The sequence below is a fragment of the Prunus avium genome, chromosome 1 (genome assembly GCF_965620075.1).
Source record: "Prunus avium chromosome 1, drPruAviu1.hap1.1, whole genome shotgun sequence".
Taxonomy (NCBI): Eukaryota; Viridiplantae; Streptophyta; class Magnoliopsida; order Rosales; family Rosaceae; genus Prunus; species Prunus avium.
In genome coordinates this window covers 15,132,453-15,153,919 of record NC_142284.1, presented here as the reverse complement: position 1 = coordinate 15,153,919, position 21,467 = coordinate 15,132,453, and the positions used below count along the sequence as shown (strand labels likewise).

General features: G+C 35.6%; 2 protein-coding genes across 2 annotated transcripts; both read left to right on the top strand.

The window, feature by feature from the left end:
- The first annotated feature begins 518 nt into the window (after positions 1-518).
- On the top strand, positions 519-5,665 carry LOC148297402 (F-box protein At3g07870-like). Its single transcript, XM_088246828.1, has 3 exons — positions 519-648; positions 839-1,250; positions 5,479-5,665. Exons 1-3 carry the CDS (start codon positions 519-521, stop codon positions 5,663-5,665), a joined length of 729 nt encoding a protein of 242 aa, XP_088102954.1.
- A 7,007-nt stretch (positions 5,666-12,672) lies between these two features.
- Positions 12,673-14,718, top strand: LOC110744601 (xyloglucan endotransglucosylase/hydrolase 2). The gene is made up of 3 exons (XM_088246637.1): positions 12,673-13,085; positions 13,674-13,867; positions 14,201-14,718. The coding sequence occupies exons 1-3, from the start codon at positions 12,804-12,806 to the stop codon at positions 14,556-14,558; spliced, it is 834 nt and encodes a 277-aa protein (XP_088102763.1). The 5' UTR covers positions 12,673-12,803; the 3' UTR covers positions 14,559-14,718.
- Positions 14,719-21,467: the final 6,749 nt, after the last annotated feature.

The window sequence follows — 21,467 nt, the reverse complement described above, 5'->3', positions numbered from 1 at the left end:
GGAAGAAATTGGAATGGTACCTCGGAATGGAATTATGTTATACATTTTAATACTGTTAGAGTCTTTCAGCATTATTATATTTTTTTTAACAAATAAAACAAAAAAATTTCTTCAGCTCCTGGAATATTTACATTAACATATATACTGGGGTTGTTCCAGAGACAAGCTGATTTGTGTAAACTCATATACGTGTAAGTTTCGCAAATCATGTGTTTGTGAACGATTGCCTCCTTCTTGGGCTATTCCCACAATTAGCAACTGATGTTAATGTATTCTTTGATGAATGAAGTTCTATACTTTGCTGGCCAAAAAAAAAAATTACCTAAGCAAATGACTTCAATGTTATTGCTTTTATTACCCTAAATTCCTTTTGCACCTTCGAGTATCTTGGGAGATTTACAGCTGTCGATCCTCCAGGAGTCCTAAACCCTATCACACCCAAATGGCTTCTTCTCGGATTAGGCCTCCGCTAGGCTTCCCTCCTTTCCATAGGAATAAAAACCAACAAAGTTTCATCCATGAAGAAGAAGCAAAAAGGGGATCATAATCCCTACATTCTCCAACTTCCAAACCACATTTTAGAGGAGATCTTCAACAAAATTCCAATTAAAACCATCGTCCGATGCATGTTTGTGTGCAAGCTTTGGCGTCATTTGATATTGAAGGAAGTTGAGGTTCCACCCCAAAACCAATTGGCAATGGGGGGAGTAGCCCAACTCCTTATAAACCCAGGCTAGGTCCCTTAACTTTTCAATGTGGGACAAATACTCTCAACAGATATCAGACCCCTGATTCACTGAACAACACTTTTCATGAACTACTTGTCTTCTGCTCCGAGGATCCAGCTACAATACCGAGGGTGAGGGCCACTTCTTGGCCAATATCGACAACGCCTCCCCGAGCCCAAACGATGTCGTATTGAAGCTTTCTCAATATCCGATTGTCCTACCGGTTGTTAATATTGTGAATAGTGTGGGTTCTTGCAACGGCTTCCTCTACCTCTACAAATGCGACTATATGAACAAGTATGACTCCTTTTATATATCCAATCCCATCACTGGTGAGTCTTTGGCTCTTCCAACAAATCCACCGATGGCTGAGAACATGACTAGTTTTACTTGTGGGTTTGGGTTTAGTCCCATGAGTGGTGCCTATAAGATAGTTTGGTTGCGAGGTCGTTATGGACTGGAACCGGAGGCATTTGTTTTGACTGTTGGCTCTGGGACTTGGAGAAGCACTGGGAAATGTAGGTACCGTTTCATGTACAAACATGGGATTTGTCTTAGTGGGTTTCTTCATTGGATTAATTATTCAAGGACTATGATATGTGCCTTTGATCTTGAAAGTGAGGATTTCCAAGAGTTACCCCTACCCCCTGGTTGGGATTTGCAAAGCCTTAAGAAATCTGGATTGGACTTTAGGCCCTGTTTGGTAGGCTAGACTGGACTGGATTGGATTAACCTTTCTATACTAGACTGGAGTGGTTGGGATATGACTGGATTTTAAGCAGTTGTTTGGTGCAGTAACACCAAGTTGAGATTCTCTGGACTGATACAAAATTTGCAGAACAGAAAAATTACAAATAAATGTATAAAAATTATAATAATGCATACAAATCTACCCAATTCGCATATCCAAGAACAATCATAATTTTCACAAAATCGACACAAACAATGACATGCAAAATATTTCATTTACAAAAACAAAACAGAAGAAATATATTATTTGCATTGAGATATGATACTGAACTACTGAGAAATCACAAGAAATGAAAATAAAAATATATCTCAACTCAATGTTTCATTTAGATTGTCTTTTCATCGCAATTTTTTCTCAGGAAACAAACATAGAGAGAGAGAGAGAGAGAGAGAGAGAGAGAGAGAGAGAGAGCATATGCCAAGTGATTCTTATAATGGAAAAAGCTTAGCCAGATCGACGAGAAGCGGCGACGATCTGTGCAACGCACTCTTGTTGCAGTTCCTCCGTGCCTTGGTCTGCGTGACGCCACTGTTGCTGCAATTCTCAAAGAGGAGGAGAGAGAAGGCGTCAAACCAGAGGAGGCGCTCGCTCTCACAAGATGACACGACTTCTAAACCCACGTCTGGGCTTGGGTTTCATAACCTTAGTTATTTGGGACTTGGATCCAGAGGTCCATATCCAGTTTGAGATAAATTTAAGCCCACCAAACAATGGTTAGGATCCATGTCACGACCCGATTCGAAAATAAAGAATATTCCCGAATCATGGCGTGAGTCATACCATAGTCATAAGAATAAAATCCTACAACCATGATATGATGAGAAATAGAGGCATAAAAAAATACAAATTTACTTAACAATGCAAAATCAGAGTCGCAGTAGCTTGTAATTAACTACACACTAAGATCTTTAACAAACGGTTGACTACTTACAAATATTAATTACACAAATCAACAATAAAAGCTCAGCAGCTTAGTTGAATCCACTTCCTCAAACTTCTTCCTTAATGCTGCACAATCTATTAGGGTATGAGCATTCTAATGCCCAGTAGAGTACCGTCAAACCCCTCAAGGTCAGCTATCACAGTTAATCAAAATGTCATGCATCAAACAACACAAGATATACAAATTTTGCAATCATACCAGATAAATAAATTTTCATATGCGGTGATGCCATGAACTCACTCCCTTCTAATCCCACGAATTCATATCCTAGGGCAACAAGCCTGCATGTCCCACACCATGCGTTTTACCACTGTGGCTCCGAATACCCTAAAATATGAACTAGCGCCCATCCATCCCTTAACCAATTTTTCTTTTGTTTATGAATTTCTCAACTTTCACTTTTCATTAGAGGCCCTGCTCCCATCACCTCAATATATTCAAGCTCTGCTCCCGTCACCTGAATATACTCCATATTTTATTTACTTAGATATATCTAAGGCCTTCTCCCACCCCTTAAATATACCTCAAACGACACACACACACACACACACACACACCCCAAACAGCACTGTCTTTATGATGCATATGTAATGTAACGGAAACATCATTTATCTCTGCAGAATAATAATATAGATAATAACAATAATATTTCAGGCTTAATCACATGCATAATAATATTCACCCAACATCAAATAATATCCACGGAAAAACATCAATAATAATATTCACATAACATCAAATATTATTCACCGAGCAACGCAAAAATAATATTCATATTTATAGTACTATATATAATCACCAAGATTAAAAGTGACATAGCCCAATCATCGGGAAATCAGGAAACCCTACCTCAAGTCCAGCTAGCTTAACCTTGTGCAGTTTCGTCCTCGAAAGTACGTAGAGTAGAACACCTAGTTGAGATAATTTACTGATTAAAATCCATTGGAAATAAGGAAACAAATTTGAGTGTCCTATTAGTGCACGTAGACCTAAAACCCCATAAAACACTTGACAAGTTGTTTGACCCGATTGTTACTCCCTTAACCTCACATCCAAGCAAGCATAGAACCAAGCGTTTAAGGAAAACTAATCTATTCCCCTCCTATAATAGTTCTACTCTTTGGGATGTTTAAAATCAGGTGGTTCGGCTCTAGACTCATAAAGAAAATTTAAAACATCAATTTAAAATTAAAATTTCAGTTTTGCTAAACATTTGGGTTGGAACACGTTAACTTTGAAAATTCATTAAGTATTGAGTTCAAATCAAAATAATGTAAAACTTTCCAGATCACAACTAGACCTAGAAACATTAAAGATGTCAAAATTTGATAAAAATTAGGGTTAAAGAAGCATGTCAAAATAGAAACCAAAACAGACCAGGCTGCATAACGTTCTTTTTTTAAATATTTTTTTATAGGTTTGTACACTTTATTTTGAAAAATCACCAAAATTACAATTTACAACCAAACTGGATAAAACTTTCCAGATATGAAGAAAATACGAGAAAGTAAAACATACTAAAATTTCATGAAAATCCCAGTTTAGGAAGTTTTCAAACACTTACTTCAAAACATGGTATGCAGCAGAATCAAAACAATTTCAGCAGGATAGTCTCTACTTTGAAATTTCACAAAAATCAATTTAAATTCAAATGACACAAAACCAACTTTGAAATAACCCTTGAGATATTCATTTTGATGTAACAAAACCCCAAAATGAAATTGGAACAAAAATCATATCGAAATAATCTAGAACTTCACAAAAACACACTTCGAAAGATATATATATACTTGAGGCATTCTAACCACACTTGGTTTAAAACTAGTACTCAAAGAGACAATAAAAAGATGAGCTTCAAGCCTTCAAAGAATTATTCACTTGAGATGATAGTGGCTAAATTTGAGTAATTTAATGATAAGGAACAAGCCATTTGAGAGAAAGTACACATCTATAACAAGAGATTCAACATAATCAATTGAACAAGTTTTGTTCATACCAATTTTCAGAGAGTTATAATGGTTTCGTTTGGATGATCTTTGGATATGTTATAAATAGGAGAATTTGGAGTAACTATCATGAAGAAACCATAGTGTTTTGAGCTTTTGAAATAAGTGTTTTGGACTGAAAACGAGGGAAGGAACTAAGGTTGAAGACTATAAACAAGTTCCACTCTAAACGTTCCCAAGGTGGCTATAGAAGTCCGATCAATCTGAAATTTTGATATGTTATAATAGACAGCATTTCAAACAACTTTGATGAAGGAACCAAAGTAATTTGAGTATAGGAAATCACAGAAATAAACTGAAACCGAGCATACTGCTGTGAAATCAGGAAATGGTAAACGTATTGTGATCATACCAACGTTTCAGAGCCTATACTAGTCGGATTGAGCTGAAATTTGAGTGTGTTATAGGAATCACGTAAATGAACAACTTTTATGAAGAAAGTTTTCTCATTTGAGCTTCCGAAATTTGAGTTCTCGGCTGCTCCAAGAAAGTGACGAATTTTTTATTTTTGAAGAGGAATAAAAGAAGAATAAGGATGAAACTAAGATGAATGAGGAAGAAAGGGATGATACAATGAATGATGAGGATAAGAGTAAATTCATGATTGAGGAGCCTTAATTAGACTAGGTGAGTCATCCACTTAGAAGAGGGTGATAATACAATGAATGGGGAGAAGAGAATGAGAAGAATCTTAGGCTAGACTAGGTGACTCATTCACTATAGGCTTACAACTCATCCCAAAATCAGATTTTTGAAGAGAATGTAAGTGGGAAGGGGGGAAGAATGAAGGAGGGAAGAAATGCTTGGCTTACACATTGCCTCCTTTTTTTTTCTTTTTTTCTTTTTTTCCTACAAGGGTATTTTGGTAATGTTTGTCCAACTTGAAATTAAACACACTTAATTTAATAACCTCCATCCAAAATCACTTGATAAAATACCCATAATCATTCTCCACAATTATATTAATTTTCACTAAAATAGGAAAGTCCACCTTGAATTTTTCGGGGTATTAGAATCCATGTCCATTTTAATTGGAAATATCCCATCCAGTCCAGCCCACCAACAGGACCTTAGGGTTTTGAGAGGTTGCCTCTTGATAACTGTACGCTCGATGGAGAGGATGAGTATTTGGGTGATGAAGGAGTATGGGGTTAAGGAGTCTTGGAGCCTAGAGTTTAATATTGTAGACATCGTATACACGTCTTACGTGTTGAAGTTTGGGTTTTGTGGATGTTGAGTTTGATGGGATACGACACTTGAGAGATGAATGTGTCCACATTCCAAACTTTGCCAGGGGTTAGACCTCGAGCTCCAGATCGAGAGTATTAATTATACGTCAAAGCTAGTATTAAGTCTTTGGTCTTTGGTGTCTGGTCTTTTGGTGCTGTGTGCAATTTCAAACTTCATGCCTTTTGTTTTTATTTTTTTTAGTATCGAAAACTTTACTTGAAAGAAATTGGAATAGTAGAATTAGTTTGATCTTTCTCAGTACAATTTGTCATTTGATTAATGGATGTTTGCAATGATCCCCTGTGGATACCGATTGTTGCCCAAACAAAGTTAGAGCTCTCTGCAGATTTAGGTGATGTTTGTGGGAAGCTTCTTCTTCATTTCATTCAACCTATTTCCATGCACACTCGCTATGTCTTCTCATGTTCCGTGCTGTTAACAATTAATCCAAAATTAAATCCCATCAATCCTAATGTAAATAGACTACCCAAGGAAAATTAGAAATCCCACAATTATTTATAACCAAACAAATGACTTAATTTTAATCCTATATGTTTACCCTGAAAAATCCAACAAAGCCCTAGAGCAGACTTTGGGAAAGTGTGAGTTGCGAGTGTGCCACTATTAGCAATTAATCAATTTTAGTAGACGAAAATATAAATAACTATAAATAAATAAAAGACTTGCGCACCAAGTAAATGACTTAAAATCAAACAATTGTGATTGAAACGGTAAACTGAATCAATGAAGGCTCTTTCCTATGCCTTTAAATCTAGGAAATCATCATATAATAATAATTCCTTGATTATTTACCATAAATTGGTCAGAATATTTAATCAACGTTAAAAGCCCAAGTCATGAACTGGCCCAATATGGCCTTATTCTCGGTAGTGCGAAAACCAGGCCTAAACACTTACATTATGAAATACGTCCAAGCATGAGTCTGTAATTGCTGGCGTACGTCTCTTTTGGTTGCCCCAATTTAAAATTTGAAAAATAAATACAATAGATAAGTTTATCGAGATATTTAATAATATTAAGTTTAGATGTATTACAATATCCGTATGAGTTAAGAGTTCCAATTGAAAGCGGACTAGAAGCTACAAAGAAACGTGGGGGAATAAGGTTTGGAAAAAAGGTGATTGGGTTAGATAATAGGCAGCTTTAGTTTTTTATTTTTTGAGAAATTTTGGAATTGCATTCATAATTCAACAAAAAAAGTGATCTAACATCAAAATTAAGACAATCTAGCTATGGCTCCTCTACTAACGATCACGCATGATTGAAGAAACTTCAACATAGGCATCCCAACTAAGAGTGCAAACTTAGAACAACCAAAGAGAGATAAAGCAACCAAGCCATAACAATACAAATAAAACTCTCACAGAAGAGAGGTGGAAAACTTTCACAAAATGAAAGGTGAAAACTAAATAAAAAACCCAAAAAGGGTCTGCGACTTATTTCAAACATGAAGAAAACACAAAAAGGATGGTGGTAGAGATCCGACACTGAAACGCAGGTGGAGATTTGACACCGAGATGCATCCGTTTGTGATGAGTGGAGGAAAATCATAACAATACGAAGACAAATAGGAGTAAGGGAAACCATATGTCTCTAAAAATAGGTGAAGATAGGAGCAAGGTCTAAAATATCGATGGTTTTGGAAATATCGGTAGTCCAAAAATACGGAAAATTTGATGGAAATATCGGGTTATTATTGGTATCAATAAAAATTGAATAAAAACCACGGAAATTGTAAGAAAAACTTAGAAATTTTTCTTGAAACTTTGGAGGATGTTTATTTAGTCAATTATCTATTACTTTATAATAAAAATTGGAAGGAAATGCATTACATGATGGGCTTAACATCCTCCTAAGGTTTTAAGCTTTTTCACAAAACTCCTTGAGGTTTTAGAAATTACAAGTAACACCCCCTAAGGTTTTAAATTGTTTTCACAAAACTCCTTAAGGTTTTAGAAATTACAAGAACACCCCCTAAGGTTTTAAATTGTTTTCACAAAACTCCTTTTCATTGATTTTTCATCCAAAGACTGATGATTTTATACAAAAAAATTCTCCAAATGACAAAGTTGGCCTTTGAGATTAGATTGCATATACTTCATTGAGGTTAATTTAGTCATTTGCATAAGTTCTTTTTCAATGAAATCATCAATTTTTGGACAAACAATTAACGAAAAGGGGTTTTGTGAAAACAAACTGAAACCTCAGGGGGTGTTCATGTAATTTTTGAGACCTGTGGGGGTTTTGTGAAAACGCAAGAAACCTCAGGGGGTGTTAGTGTAAATAACTCTTCAAATGTTTCATTGTCTTTATCATCTCGATATTATCGATATTATAGCGATATTTTGGCCAAATATTGCTGAAGTGTTAGAGAAATTATCGACGTCCATATTTTCCGATATTATCAATATTTATACGATATGTGTATGGATAGGTTCCAAAATATCTTTGACCCGAAAAAACAATAATATCCTCGATATTTCATTGATATTATTGATATTTTAGACTATAGTTCGGAGAAGGTGGAGGAAAAAGGAGAAGGGGAGATGGGAGGAAGAATAGTGGCTTCCTCCCCCCTCAAAGTGAAAACGGCTCTAGAGTGTGTTTTTTGGGAAAGTACAACCCTTGACATAAAGGGGGATGTCAATTTTGAAATCAAGCTTCTTGCCTTCAAACCTATGTGGAATTTGATTACTCAGTTGGAACAATTTTTTCTATTGCTAAAATTATAGGATTATTTTATTAAATATGAAGGTTAACGTTTACATGTTGTGCTGAAATATTAAAGAACCACTTTGGTCTAGTGTAGTGGTTTGGAGCAATTGCTCCCCCAAAAAAGGTTATGAGTTCGAGTCCTAACATTCGTGTGGTGTGTTTGAGTTTAATATGTTATCTCCCATCTCAATAGACAAGATCTTCAAAAAAAAATTATTAAAGAGCCACTTTGGTCCAATTTGGTCCAATAGTGAGCCCAACCCACTCTGAAACCAAACCTAGCAAAGCTGCACCATTACATTGATCCGGAGTACGCATAAACAGAACTTCACGAAAACGCTTCAGCAAAGTCTGGACATAAAAAATAAGTCCCTCCATGTCAGCTTCCACCATCGTCTCCCCTATGCATGATAGCTCAAAAAATTTATTTTATTTGCGCGTGTATAATATTAAAAAATAAAACTTTTTATAACCTTAAAAAGAAGTTTAGGCCTCTCACAAAATGTCATTTATTTTCTGTGTATAAAAAATGATTGAAGAAAAAAATTAATAAAAAGCTGAAGTACTTAATAAAACCATGCTCTTTGCTGGGTTTCCAACTTGGGTTGGGTATGAATTAAAAACAGCTTTCACCACTGTTGCAGATGTGAAGTTTGGTGTCGTTATGACTACATTTAAATACATAAATTTTTTTGGGGCCTCCCATGAGCAGAGGCCTAGGGCGGTTGCACCTTCAGTCATGGCTTAGGCCAGCTCTGAACATGAGCAAACCCGTCTAATTCTTGCCATTTTATCTTCATGTGACAATCGGAAATGTTATTTATAATTACAAACTATGAATTAAAAGTGTTCGTTACGCAGATTTATGTGTAAATACAAATTTTTTTTTGTGAGAATCAGATAATATGTCAAAGTCGATTGCCTACTATTATTCTTCTTGTATCATTGTAATTGGAGAATAGGAGTTTGAAAGTGGTCGTTCAAAGTGCTTAATAATTAGAGTAGTTAGATGATCGAGTGATGGCGACGGCTGTTTCAAATCATTGGAAAAAAAAATCACGCGTCGAATGTGAGAATCCCAATTACAAAGGGAATCTCTCTTTATTTTTTTTCAACAAAATAAAGAATTTCTTTTGACAAACAAATCTTCATGAATCATATGCCCCCACTCCACTCCTAATAAATACTAACAACTATACACCGCCGCTCTACCCTATCCTGCCTCATGACTAATTCGGTTGGTGGAGCCTGTGGCTCTTACCTATTCATCTCTCCATTGAACATTCGATAATTTTATTGGCACCTTCATATTTGTTGAAAAAAAAGAGGTGAGATTTGTCCCAATTTAAAAGAATTTAGTTTTAAACCACAAGGTGTGATGCGGTTGGCAAACTGCCACTTTCAACTAGAGAGCTATCTAGTGCCTCAATGGCAGGGGTTCATATCCCATTAGAAGCACTTTGTGGCCAAGGGCATGCCGAACCCCGAACAGAGATTAATCACATTCTTTGAGTGTGGGGACACCTCGTGATATTTACGAAAAAAATAAAAGAATTTAGTTTTGGGTTCATACGAAATGACGTATAGTACACAACACCAAGTATGAAACATGCCTCCCAAATATTTGGTTATGACTTTTTCACTAAACTATATCAAGATTCTCTCTCATTTTGTTGAGTTTGCCAGCCAATGATACTAATTAATATAATTGCAAAATGAACAAATGCTTTAAAATATTGGGGATAGAGTAATAGAAATGGAGCTCTATATGGATGCATCCAATCCAAAACTAAACATAGTAATTAAATGATTAGATTAGAGTTGGGTGCACGCATGCTCTAATTTGTCAAGCATTAATCATCAAACTTGCCTGTATACTGGATGGCAACCTAATTTTCTATAACTTATTTATATGCAATTTACTCCAAATAAAGCCAAGATTTGTTGTAAGGTAATCATTAGCTTCAATGAGGCAATGGAAGGCCTTGATGTTACCCCAAAGTGTGTCTTGCAAACTTTAATAAGCTTGAGCTGGAGTTCCTTTTTCTTGGTGAAATAATTCATTACTAACAAAGAGAACAGCAATGTGTCTATCACCAGCTCAGTCCATTCAATATTCCTAACAGCTAGCTTTGAAGATTTTGAGCCATTGCCCTTCTCATTCATATTATATGTATACACATTAGCTGAATTGAGTATTATTGTTTAGTAGTATTTGTTTCCATTTAGTTGGAGGAAATCTCAGGTTCAACTCAAATGAATAGCGAAGACGATATATATTGTGATGAGTTTGATACCTAATCGTGATGTAGCTTTCTTGTGGGTGTATTGACCCGTTGCGTGGGTATACTGGCCCATTATAAAACGTACATTATAAAAGGAGGAGAGATATCATAAAGGTAAAGAAATGAATAGGCATCTTTACTGCCTGCTTTTCTCGCTCTTCCTACTACAAGTTGCAAAGTGAGAGAATCAGGTTAATTATATTAGACATGAATCATGTTTAACAGCTAATCAGTCCTCAGAATAATATTATTGCATCCAGCAATTGGGCATTTATAGATATTAAGTCACTTCTTGTCACCACCATCATAATTTCTTATTTCTTGGCCGTTAGCAAGGTCCTCATGCCATATAAATTTATAAAAATCCATTGCTCGAGCGACTAAGTTGCTGCGATCAAGCGCAATTAAACTGAATTGCTCTAAACGTTATTAAGTTTCAAACACTTTCTTTGTTGCCCGATTAGGATTATTTTTCACAATACGAACACAAACTAATACACTAAAGCACAACATGTTGCCAAGTCTAAGAAAATGCTATAAACCGATATGTCAAATTGCCATATGAACATGAAATGAAAAAAATTGAAGGTTCAAATTATTCCAACCGAATAGTTAAATCCTACATGAATTTAAAGGCTGGAAGAGATATGTCAAAAATAACATATCGAAAAGCTTGATGTCAAATATTTTTTTAATCATGGACCCCATTATAATTTTCTCTATTTTAAAACTTTATGCATCATATGGGCCCTATTTGCTTTTAAAAATATAATAAAATAATATGATATTTGGCACTTCAGATAGAGTTAAATTTTTTCCAAATGCCAAATTACAATATAAGCCATCAAATTCAAATTCAGCAATTTTCTATCAAAAGTATTCATGCTGCTTTGGAATATGTGATAGTACCGATGCAAAGTCCCCACAGTTCCAGGGACCCCTTGGGAGATTTTTCCCTGCCAAATGTTGGACCATCAACTTTGGAAAGGATGGCTTTATTGCCACCTCTGAGGTATAGTAGGTCTCAAAAACTTCAATTTTTATCATGTACTATGAACCCAATTTCACCCTTATCCATCCCTAATTTTTTTGAAAGGAAAAAAGAAAAATTGCCCTTTCCCTTTCCTTTGACAGACCATGGCCACCATGATGGGTTGCTTTGTGTGTGAGAGAGAGAGAGAGTGAGGACGCTAATAAAATACAGAGGGAGTTTTTCTCGTACATTATCAAAGTGTCATAAGAATTCGAACTTATGATCACTGATCAATAAATCAAAATCATTAAAAATAGCACTTAAAAATACAACGATGTTTGTAAGAAAATAGAGAGAAATTACAAATGATATATATGGATTTGGGAATCAATAATTGCTGGGATTGTATGTATCAGTGACCATTAGGTCTGAGATCACTTTCAAGCACCTAATAAAAACAAATCAACCTTGCAGCTCATAAAAACCAAACCTATATATGCTGTAAACAGCCAAAGACAATTGAATTTTTAACCAATTTCTGAACTGATTGTCTTTGTGAATTGAAATACAGCCGCTTGAAATCAAAACCCTTGTTTCAAAAAATCAAGCCATGTCCTTTAAACACTATATATCATGACACAGAAGCTGGTGACTCAGATATTATTTTGCCAACTGTCAAATTCCTAATGGGAAGCCTTCCCTCCCTCTCCCAAAGACACGATTGATGGTCCCAAAGAACATTAGGGAAACTTTATTCTCCCATACCCACACCAAGTTGTCATCCACCACCAAAATTTAAATCATACCAAAAGAGATGAGGTCCTACCAATCAGCCATCATGTATCCTGGGGACAAATCCATCATTTTAATAGCCAAGCTTTAGCTACAGCCAAAAACAAACCCAAAACCTAAAGCCTCTCCCTTCATGCCCAAACAAAAGTTTCCAGCTTTCATTTTGTGCTTAGCTGGCTTCTTCTTTTGTGTTTGGCTCCTCCAGTTAATATTGCTCACAAGTGCCCCACCCCTACCATTACCTCTCCTTTACACAACAACCTGGCTCTCTTCCTTCCTATATAAATACACCTCTTTCTAAAACCCTATCACACAATCACAAACACACACTCTCTCTCTCTCTCTCTCTTTTTGCCAAAATGGGAATTTCTAGTAATGGGTTGTGTTTGGTTTTGTTGGTGGGATTAGTTTTTAGCTCTTTAATGGTAGCAACTTATGCTGGAAACTTTTATCAAGATTTTGACCTAACATGGGGAGGTAAGCGACCCAAAATATTCAAGGGAGGCCAGCTTCTGTCTCTCTCTTTGGACAAAGTTTCTGGCTCTGGGTTTCAGTCCAAGAAAGAGTACCTATTTGGGAGGATTGATATGCAGCTTAAGCTTGTTCCTGGCAACTCTGCTGGCACTGTCACTGCATATTACGTATGTCTTAATACTCATACACTCATACTAGAAAAAGAAAAAGAAAAAAGAAACTTGCACATTTTCCCTTTTTTTTTTTTAAATTTATTTATTTTTATATATAGCTTATATAACTCAATTTTTTAATTTTCCACCTCTCTCATGTGACATGGTGGGGTCCATGTTGCGTGGGACGCATAAAAAAGTTAGGTCTTATTTTATTGTTTCTTTTGGATAAAGTCACACATTTTTCTACGTATATGTAGCTTGACATGAATTCTGATGGCCCACTTGAATTATTAAGCTCGTCGTATTGAAACATCTTCAAAGGAAAGAGACAGAAAAAAGAAGCTCAAGTTTGTGGATAAATTCTGTAATTTAAAAAAATAAAAATAAAAAGAAAGAAAGTTACTATACATTCACGAGGGCTTCCTCTAAGTCAAAATTCACTCGAGGTTAAAAAGTTCGTTTTCAACTATATATTTGCATGCATAATTATTAACCCTTTACCCCTTGCATGATAGTGAGGCTATAAAAAGATCTCTTGTTTTACTGTATGCAGACAAGAATTTTAATAAACTGTTTGTGTTTGTGTTTGTTTTCATGTAGTTGTCCTCTCAAGGCCCTACCCACGACGAAATCGACTTCGAGTTTTTGGGAAATCTCAGTGGCGATCCTTACGTTTTGCACACCAATGTTTTCACTCAGGGCAAGGGAAACAGAGAGCAACAATTCTATCTCTGGTTTAATCCCTCAAGAAACTTTCACACCTACTCCGTCATCTGGAAGCCCCAACATATAATGTAAGAAATAACTATTAATCCATTCACACGTTCACTAACATTTATACTTACTAATTGGTTTAGCCTCCTTACCATTTTTAACATATAGTGGAGGTTTTTAGCCCGTTAAAAGTTCGACTCTCGTTCCTCCCATTCATACAACATATAATATATAAAAAAGAATTCGTTAAGTTTCGAAATGGGAACAATAAAAGTCGAACTTCAATTTTGACAATTTCAATTATGTATGTCGGATTTCGGTCTTGAATTATACTAAAAGTATAACTCATATCCAGAATTATACTAAGTAGATATATTGGGTTTTAATTGGGTTTATTGCTTCTCTACTTGCAGCTTCTTGGTTGACAACATTCCCATTAGAGTATTCAACAACGCCGAATCAGTTGGTGTCCCATTCCCTAAGAGCCAACCCATGAGGATTTACTCAAGCCTCTGGAACGCCGACGACTGGGCCACCAGAGGAGGCTTGGTTAAAACGGACTGGTCAAAGGCGCCGTTTACAGCATACTACAGGAATTTCAATGTCATAGAATCGAAAATATCCCATTCCTTCGCTGAGTGGCATACCAATGCGCTTGATGCTCCCAGCAGAAGACGTCTCAGATGGGTTCAGAAATATTTCATGATTTACAACTATTGCACCGACTTAAAACGCTTCCCACAAGGCCCTCCGGTTGAGTGCAGACATTGAAGGAGATTACTTTATGTAAAATATCGATGTTAAATAATAAAAGAAATCTTTTCTTTTTTTCTTTGTGAGATTTTAGTGGTGTTTTAAGATCTGTTTCATATAATAAAATTTCATTTTGGGCTCTTGTAATTCAATGGAACAGAAAAACAGGTTTGGTTTATTTTTTTGGGCTTTTGCGAAGTGGATCGAAAGACAAAAGCAGGGGTTTTAGGTGCACACAAGACCCATTCCACAATTACAAACATACTAACGCCCAAATTAACATCAGAAAATACTACAATAATTTGTTCAAGAGGCAAAAGTTGTAGCACTTTAATTTGAACAACCAAAACCCATTTTTATTAAACAATCTGCCCATATAATCCGAATAGTATCTTTGGGCATCCAATATCTTTGGTCTAGATACTCTTGTCAAGGACAAAATAACAACTAGGTGCTTCCCTCTTGCAACATTCATCTACGGAAAGGGCTAACCTTTATCTCTAGATTAAATAGGGAAATTTGCACAAATGCCATATGAACTTTTAGATATGTGCATAATTACCATTAAAACTTTTTATTTTAATTTTTAACCCTATACTTTTAATTTGAATTTTTAACTGCCTGAACTTTGTAAAGTATTGCAATTCGCCAACTATGTCTAACTCCGTTAAAATTTCTGTTCGCCAACTTTGTAAAGTATTGAATTTTATTTAAGGGCATTTCCATTATTTTTATTTTCAATGGAAAAAGTTTTTCAAATACCATGACTAAAAATTTAAAAAGAGTTATTTACCCCAACACCCCAACACCCACTGAAGTTTTAGGCTTTTTCACAAAACTCCTTGAGGTTTTAGAAATTACACGAACACCTCCTGAGATTTTAAATTGTTTTCACAAAACTCCTTTTCATTGATTTTTCATCCAAAGATTGATTATTTTATACAAAAAAAGTTTCTCCAAATGACAAAGTTGACCTTTGAGATTAGATTCCATATACTTCATTGAGGTTAATTTTGTCATTTGCATAAGTTTGTTTTCAATGAAATCATCAATTTTTTTTACAAACAATCAACAAAAAGGGTTTTTGTGAAAACAAATTGAAACCTCATTGGGTGTTCGTGTAATTTTTGAGACATGAGGGGATTTTGTGAAAACACGAGAACCTCAAGGAGTGTTAGTGTAAATAACTCAATTTAAAAATGAACAAACAGAATTTAAAAATAAATAAAAAAGTCAACATAAGTATCTCATGACTCCCCAAGCCATTCCAAAACCTTTTCGTCCCCCACTAACCCCTTCGACCACCCTCTCCAATTGAAGATGTTTACACCCTTTTTGGAATAACTATAAAAAAAATTACTCGCTGGAGAGAGAGAGAGAGAGAGAGAGAGAGAGAGAGAGAGAGAGAGAGAGAGAGAGAGAGAGAGAGAATAACTGTCGCTGAATAGTGCAAGCCAACAAGTTCATGAAGGCAACTGATTCAATGAAACGACCATTGCAGTATACTATGAGATCAAGTGGAAGAGAGATATGGAGCAATGCGGGAGAATTGGTGTTGGAAAGGGGTGGTGGAGGTCGTGGGATAATTAGGTCAGCTCCTTTTTTTTTTTTTTTTTTTTTTTTTTTTAATGTTTAAATTTTGTGTGTTTTAGTTATAGCGAAACTGACGAAAATGGCCTTAAAAATACACTTGACTTAACGGAAATTTTAATGAAGTTATATATAGGTGGTGAATTGCAACAGTTTACAAAGTTTAGGTGGTTAAAAATAAAAATTAAAAGTTCATGTGGTATTTATGTAAATTTCCCATATTGTAGGAAAATAAAGCATAATGAAAGTTTAGGAGTACTTCTGGAATGACGAAAACCTATTTATGACAACCAAAAACATTTTTGATTGTGTTTGATAGAACAATTTAAAAGTTCTTATGGGTCATAAAAGCGGTTTGCAGAGAAGTACATGGAGCTGCTTCTTTTAGGAAGCACTTGGATTTTGAACAAATTTTTTATGCTTCTAAGAGCATCACCAAGGGAGATGTCAAATGCAAAATGTTAAATTTGAATTTGATGGCTTATGTGGCAATTTGACACTTTAGAAAAATTTAACTCCACCCGAATGCCAAATATCATATTATTTTATTACATTTTTAAAAGTAAATGGGGCCCATATGATAAGTTTTAAAAGAGTGTAGATGATAGTGCAATATATGACTAAAAAATATTAAAATAATATTTGACATCAAGCTTTTTGATATGTTGTTTTTGACATATATCTTTTGGCCTTCAAATTCATGTAGGATTTGACTACTCGGTTGGAATAACTTTAACCTTCAATTTTTGCAATTTCATATCTATGTGGCAATTTGACATATCGGTTGGAGATGGTCCAACAAAAGTGCTTCAAATAAAACAGTCCGATTATGAGCAAGAGTATTGCATATTGAAGCAGTCTTAAATGGGCCTTAAGTAGGGGTGGCATTTTTTACCGAAAAACCGAAAAACCGCAAAAACCGACCGATAATTTACCGCAATGAAACCGCAATCGCGGTAAACCGAACCGCATTTGCGGTATTTAAAATCGAACCGCATTTGCGGTTGCGGTATTTGATTTTCAAAACTTGCGGTTACCGCAAACCGCAAATATATTTTAAATAATATTATCTAAAATATATTATATTGAATATAATATAAATATACTTATATAATGAAGGATTTTGGCTTTTGGCTCTGTGACTAATATAAGTTATATTCAATATATTGTACGTAAACAAGTATATTTCATACAATATTTATTTTGTATTCACACCCATTAATCGTAGCCGTTAGATGCGATCAGACCTAAGCCTCTCTTCTCTCCTTATGCGATCTCACTCTCTCATCTCAACTCTCTGATTCTCATTCGTCTCTCTCTCTCTCTCTCAACTCTCAAAATCGGCTTCTCTCTCACAGACCCAAATTGAACTCAATCTCTTGAATTGGTGGAAAGGGAATCAAACAAGATATCCTATTCTTTCACAAGTTGCCAAGGATATCTTTGCAATTCCAAGTTCTACGGTTGCTAGTGAAAATGCTTTTAGCTTAGGCAAGAGGATTGTGGATCCTTTTAGAAGTTCTTTGCATCCTAAAATGGTAGAGGCATTAGTGTGTACTAGTGATTGGCTTAGAGCGGACAAATTTTCCTTTTACAAGGAACCAACGGATGATGAGGTTGAATTCTACAAGGAAATGGAATATATGACAACTTGTAAGTAATTAGTTTATTTTTGCTCATGTTATTATGCTTCTTCTTATAATAAAATGTACTAAACTTATGTTGTTTTATTTGTAGATAGCATTGGTGCTCAATCAACACAATGGGGTTCTTCAAATCCACTTACCACCACCAACACTTGAGTTGGTAACTTTAGTTTGTAATATTGGTGCATTGCATTTTTGTTCGGTTCATTTTTACACATGATTTTTCATGTTATTCACCCACTATTTTGAGTTAGTTCTTGACATTTTATAGCTTTTTACTTCCTTTTTGTGTTTTCTTAGATTTTACCTTGGTTGGAATGAAAATGAGCTAAAAGTGCTTTATTAGTTATAAATTTTGTTTTTGTTCATTTTCGTAGGTCAACTTCTTGGCCTGGGATCAACATGCTCTGGTGCTCGGATGAGGTCATGATCTTCATGAGACTTGTTCCAATGGATGTTAACTACAACATATCCAAATTTGAGCTCCATTGGACAAGTATTGCCTATCCAACCAATCCAGCATGTTACCACAGCTCTGGAAATCCAGAATTGGCCAGCTTTTACCTCCATTGTGTCATCTTGATTATTCTTGTTACCATAACACTTGGTAACAAGAATTTACCTTAGTAGATGAGATATTTTCTGAAGCATTTGGCATCTTTGTGAGGAAAAGGCTTCATTATTTGCAAGGGGACAAGAAGACAATGGGTGAAGACTTTGCATTAGAATACTAAAAGTAAAGCTAGAAAGGAGGAGAGAGGGAAGCAAAGGGAGTGTAATTTGATATTGGAGAGGCTTTTCAACGGGGGTATTGGATCCATTACAGAATTCCACAATTGAGGAGCAGATTGGAGAGCAAAAAAAGCTAAGGAAGGAAGGAGAGGGAGGTGCAGCCGCAGGAAGAAGGGGGAAGACTTCCACCATTGAAGACTTCAAGCTTTCATCATTTCCAAATCTGTAAACTCTTTCTAGTTATATTTCGAATTTGTGTTTGAAATGATTATGAGGAACTAAACTCCATAGCTAGGGCTTAGGTTGAAGCCCTAAACATGATTACCTTATTGTTTTGATGCTTGAGTGTATGAATTTCTAGATATTGTTGATGAATTCCAATTCACCAAATTAATCTATCCTTGATGTGTGTTTTTCCTTGGTTGGCCATCTTTGAAAGCATGCTTCTTGAGATTGTTGGGATTATGTGTATCTTCATGTTATCCTAAGCAATAAATGGATGAAGTAAGAATCATCCATGTGATTTGGTTTCTTGAATACCTAATGTAAACACCATGCTATTAGGATTCTTGTGATGTTCATATTCTCTTTGAACTTAATGGGTTCTCCTTGTAATTGAATCGAAGTACGAACCATACCTAGGTTCGGTTATGGGGAGGGCACAAGTATTGTAGCACGAACCATGCACTTTACGTATATTAGAGAGAATCAATGCGTCTTGAGCCACGACCCATGGTCTTGATTGCGAACATCTTCATCAACACGTTTAGAGTTCATCACTTGAGTATCCATGAACATTGGTAGAATTGTTTAGGGTGGATTCCAAAACCCTAGTGTTTGTTACATCTTGATTCCACTCTTTGATAATTCATCTCTGCCATTCTCATTTAATTTCAAAGTCCATTTACTTTCATGCAATAGAAATAGGTCACTTCAAACAAATCAAAAAACCCCCCCCAATGTGTGTGTGAGTTGCGTGTTTGACACGTTATGTGTCTTTGTTACTAAATTTTATCTATTTCCGTAATTGTTTTGGACCTTTAGTCCGCGTTGTGTTCTTGAATTTTCTGTGCTGAATCCAACCGTATAAAGAACGTGAATTTTGGACGTACGGTTGGAAAGTTATAGGCAAAACACTGGACAGAGGTCGAAACTGAAAAACAGAGAAACGAATCTGCCAAAAACGACCGGTCGTTACTGTTTAGACGACCGGTCGTCACTGTTCACGGTACTGTTCACTGTTCACAGCACTGTTCACAGGTGATAAAGTGGTGATAAAATGGCGATAGAAAATGCTGTTTTTGTTTTTGTTTAGTTTTCTTGTGTTGTTTCATTTCTTTTACACTTCTTTACTCATTTTTAGTTTCCATTTTGCATTTGTGCATTTGTGGTGTGTCAATTAAGTGTTCTTTACGTACTCAAATTAGAACTTATAGGAAGCCGACAAGTTCTTCGTGGGATCGACCCCGTACTTACATAATCTATACTTCAATAGATTCGTGCACTTGCGGGTATTTTTAATTGGTTGTTTGCACATTAATTTGTGTCCTCTTAGGAATGCAACAATTTTCCTTTTAGTTTGTAACTTTAATTAACTTTAAATTGGATTTTCTTTTGGGTTGTAAACTTTAATTCATTTTGCATTGTATTTTCCTTTTCGTTTGTAACTTTAAAGAATTTGGAATTGGAATGCTTGAGAAGTTTAACTTTAATTGGAATGCTTGGAATTGAACTTTAATTTTCTTTAGGTTGTGATGCTTGAGAAGTTGAATTTTTATGACACAAAAAGAACTTGCGGTTTTAAACCGCTAATTCACAGTAACCGACCGCTTTTTGCGTGCGGTAAACCGCAAAACGCGGTCGGTTCGCAGTTTCAAAAATCACCATACCGCAAATAGTCGGTCGGTTTGCGGTTTGGGCAAAAAGTCGCGGTTACCGAACCGCAACCACCCCTAGCCTTAAGAGTGAAACGTGGGACCCACGTAGGTACTTAATAGATTTAATACCGGATTGGCTAACAGTGGTGAATATGTAGGTTTTTCGAGAGTTCATGTATGAGTTTAAAATGTTGAGAAGTTCATAGCTAATCGGAAAATGACCTAAAAATTTGGGTAGATTTATGTCGTTGAACCGAAAAAGATATTAAAGGAAATATAGCCAATTTGTTTCATTTTAGCTCTTCATTTTTAAAAATCACAAAAATAGAAACATGAAGGGGTTTACCACCTTAATCAACTAAGCCTCCCACCTGCAACATGCATCCAGTGAACGACTAACCTTATCTCTAGAATCTAGATAAATTAATATATATATATATATATATATATGTAGGAACATAAAAGCAATCGAAATTTGAGCAAAAGTAAAACTTAATAATTAAGCATCATATCAGTAAGAAAAATAACCTCCAAGCCGAACATAACGTGAAAGACCAAATGCTTGAAACTAGCTATACATACATGATATTACCATCGACTAACCTTTTATAACATCCTTAAGAGAAACTGAGCTTGGAATATGGACATTTGCATGACCCACCAAAGGAACCCTATCAATCTCAACCCTCACAAATCCCTTTGGTCTACTTGCAATAACGCGCAAGTCAGACTTATCTAACAACAACACTTCCCCTTCCTCTGTAAGATTCAACACTTGAGGAAAAGATAGAGACCAAAAAAAGAGGTCGCGGATAAAAATCCTAAGCTCTGGAGTCCAAGACTCTTTAACGCCATAATCCTTCATCACCCAAACAATCATAATATTAAGCATCTGAACAGTTATAGACAGCCGACCTTTCAAGACTCCAAGCTCAAAATTAGGAGGTGCTGTTCATGCTCTTCTTCTTTTTCATCTTCTTGTTTTGTAGGTCGATCAGATTCAATGCTCTTTAGGGAGTGGCTTGGGGCCAGTCTCTTTCTTTTCATGCTTGCAGCTTTGGAGGAAACATAAAAGCGAAAAA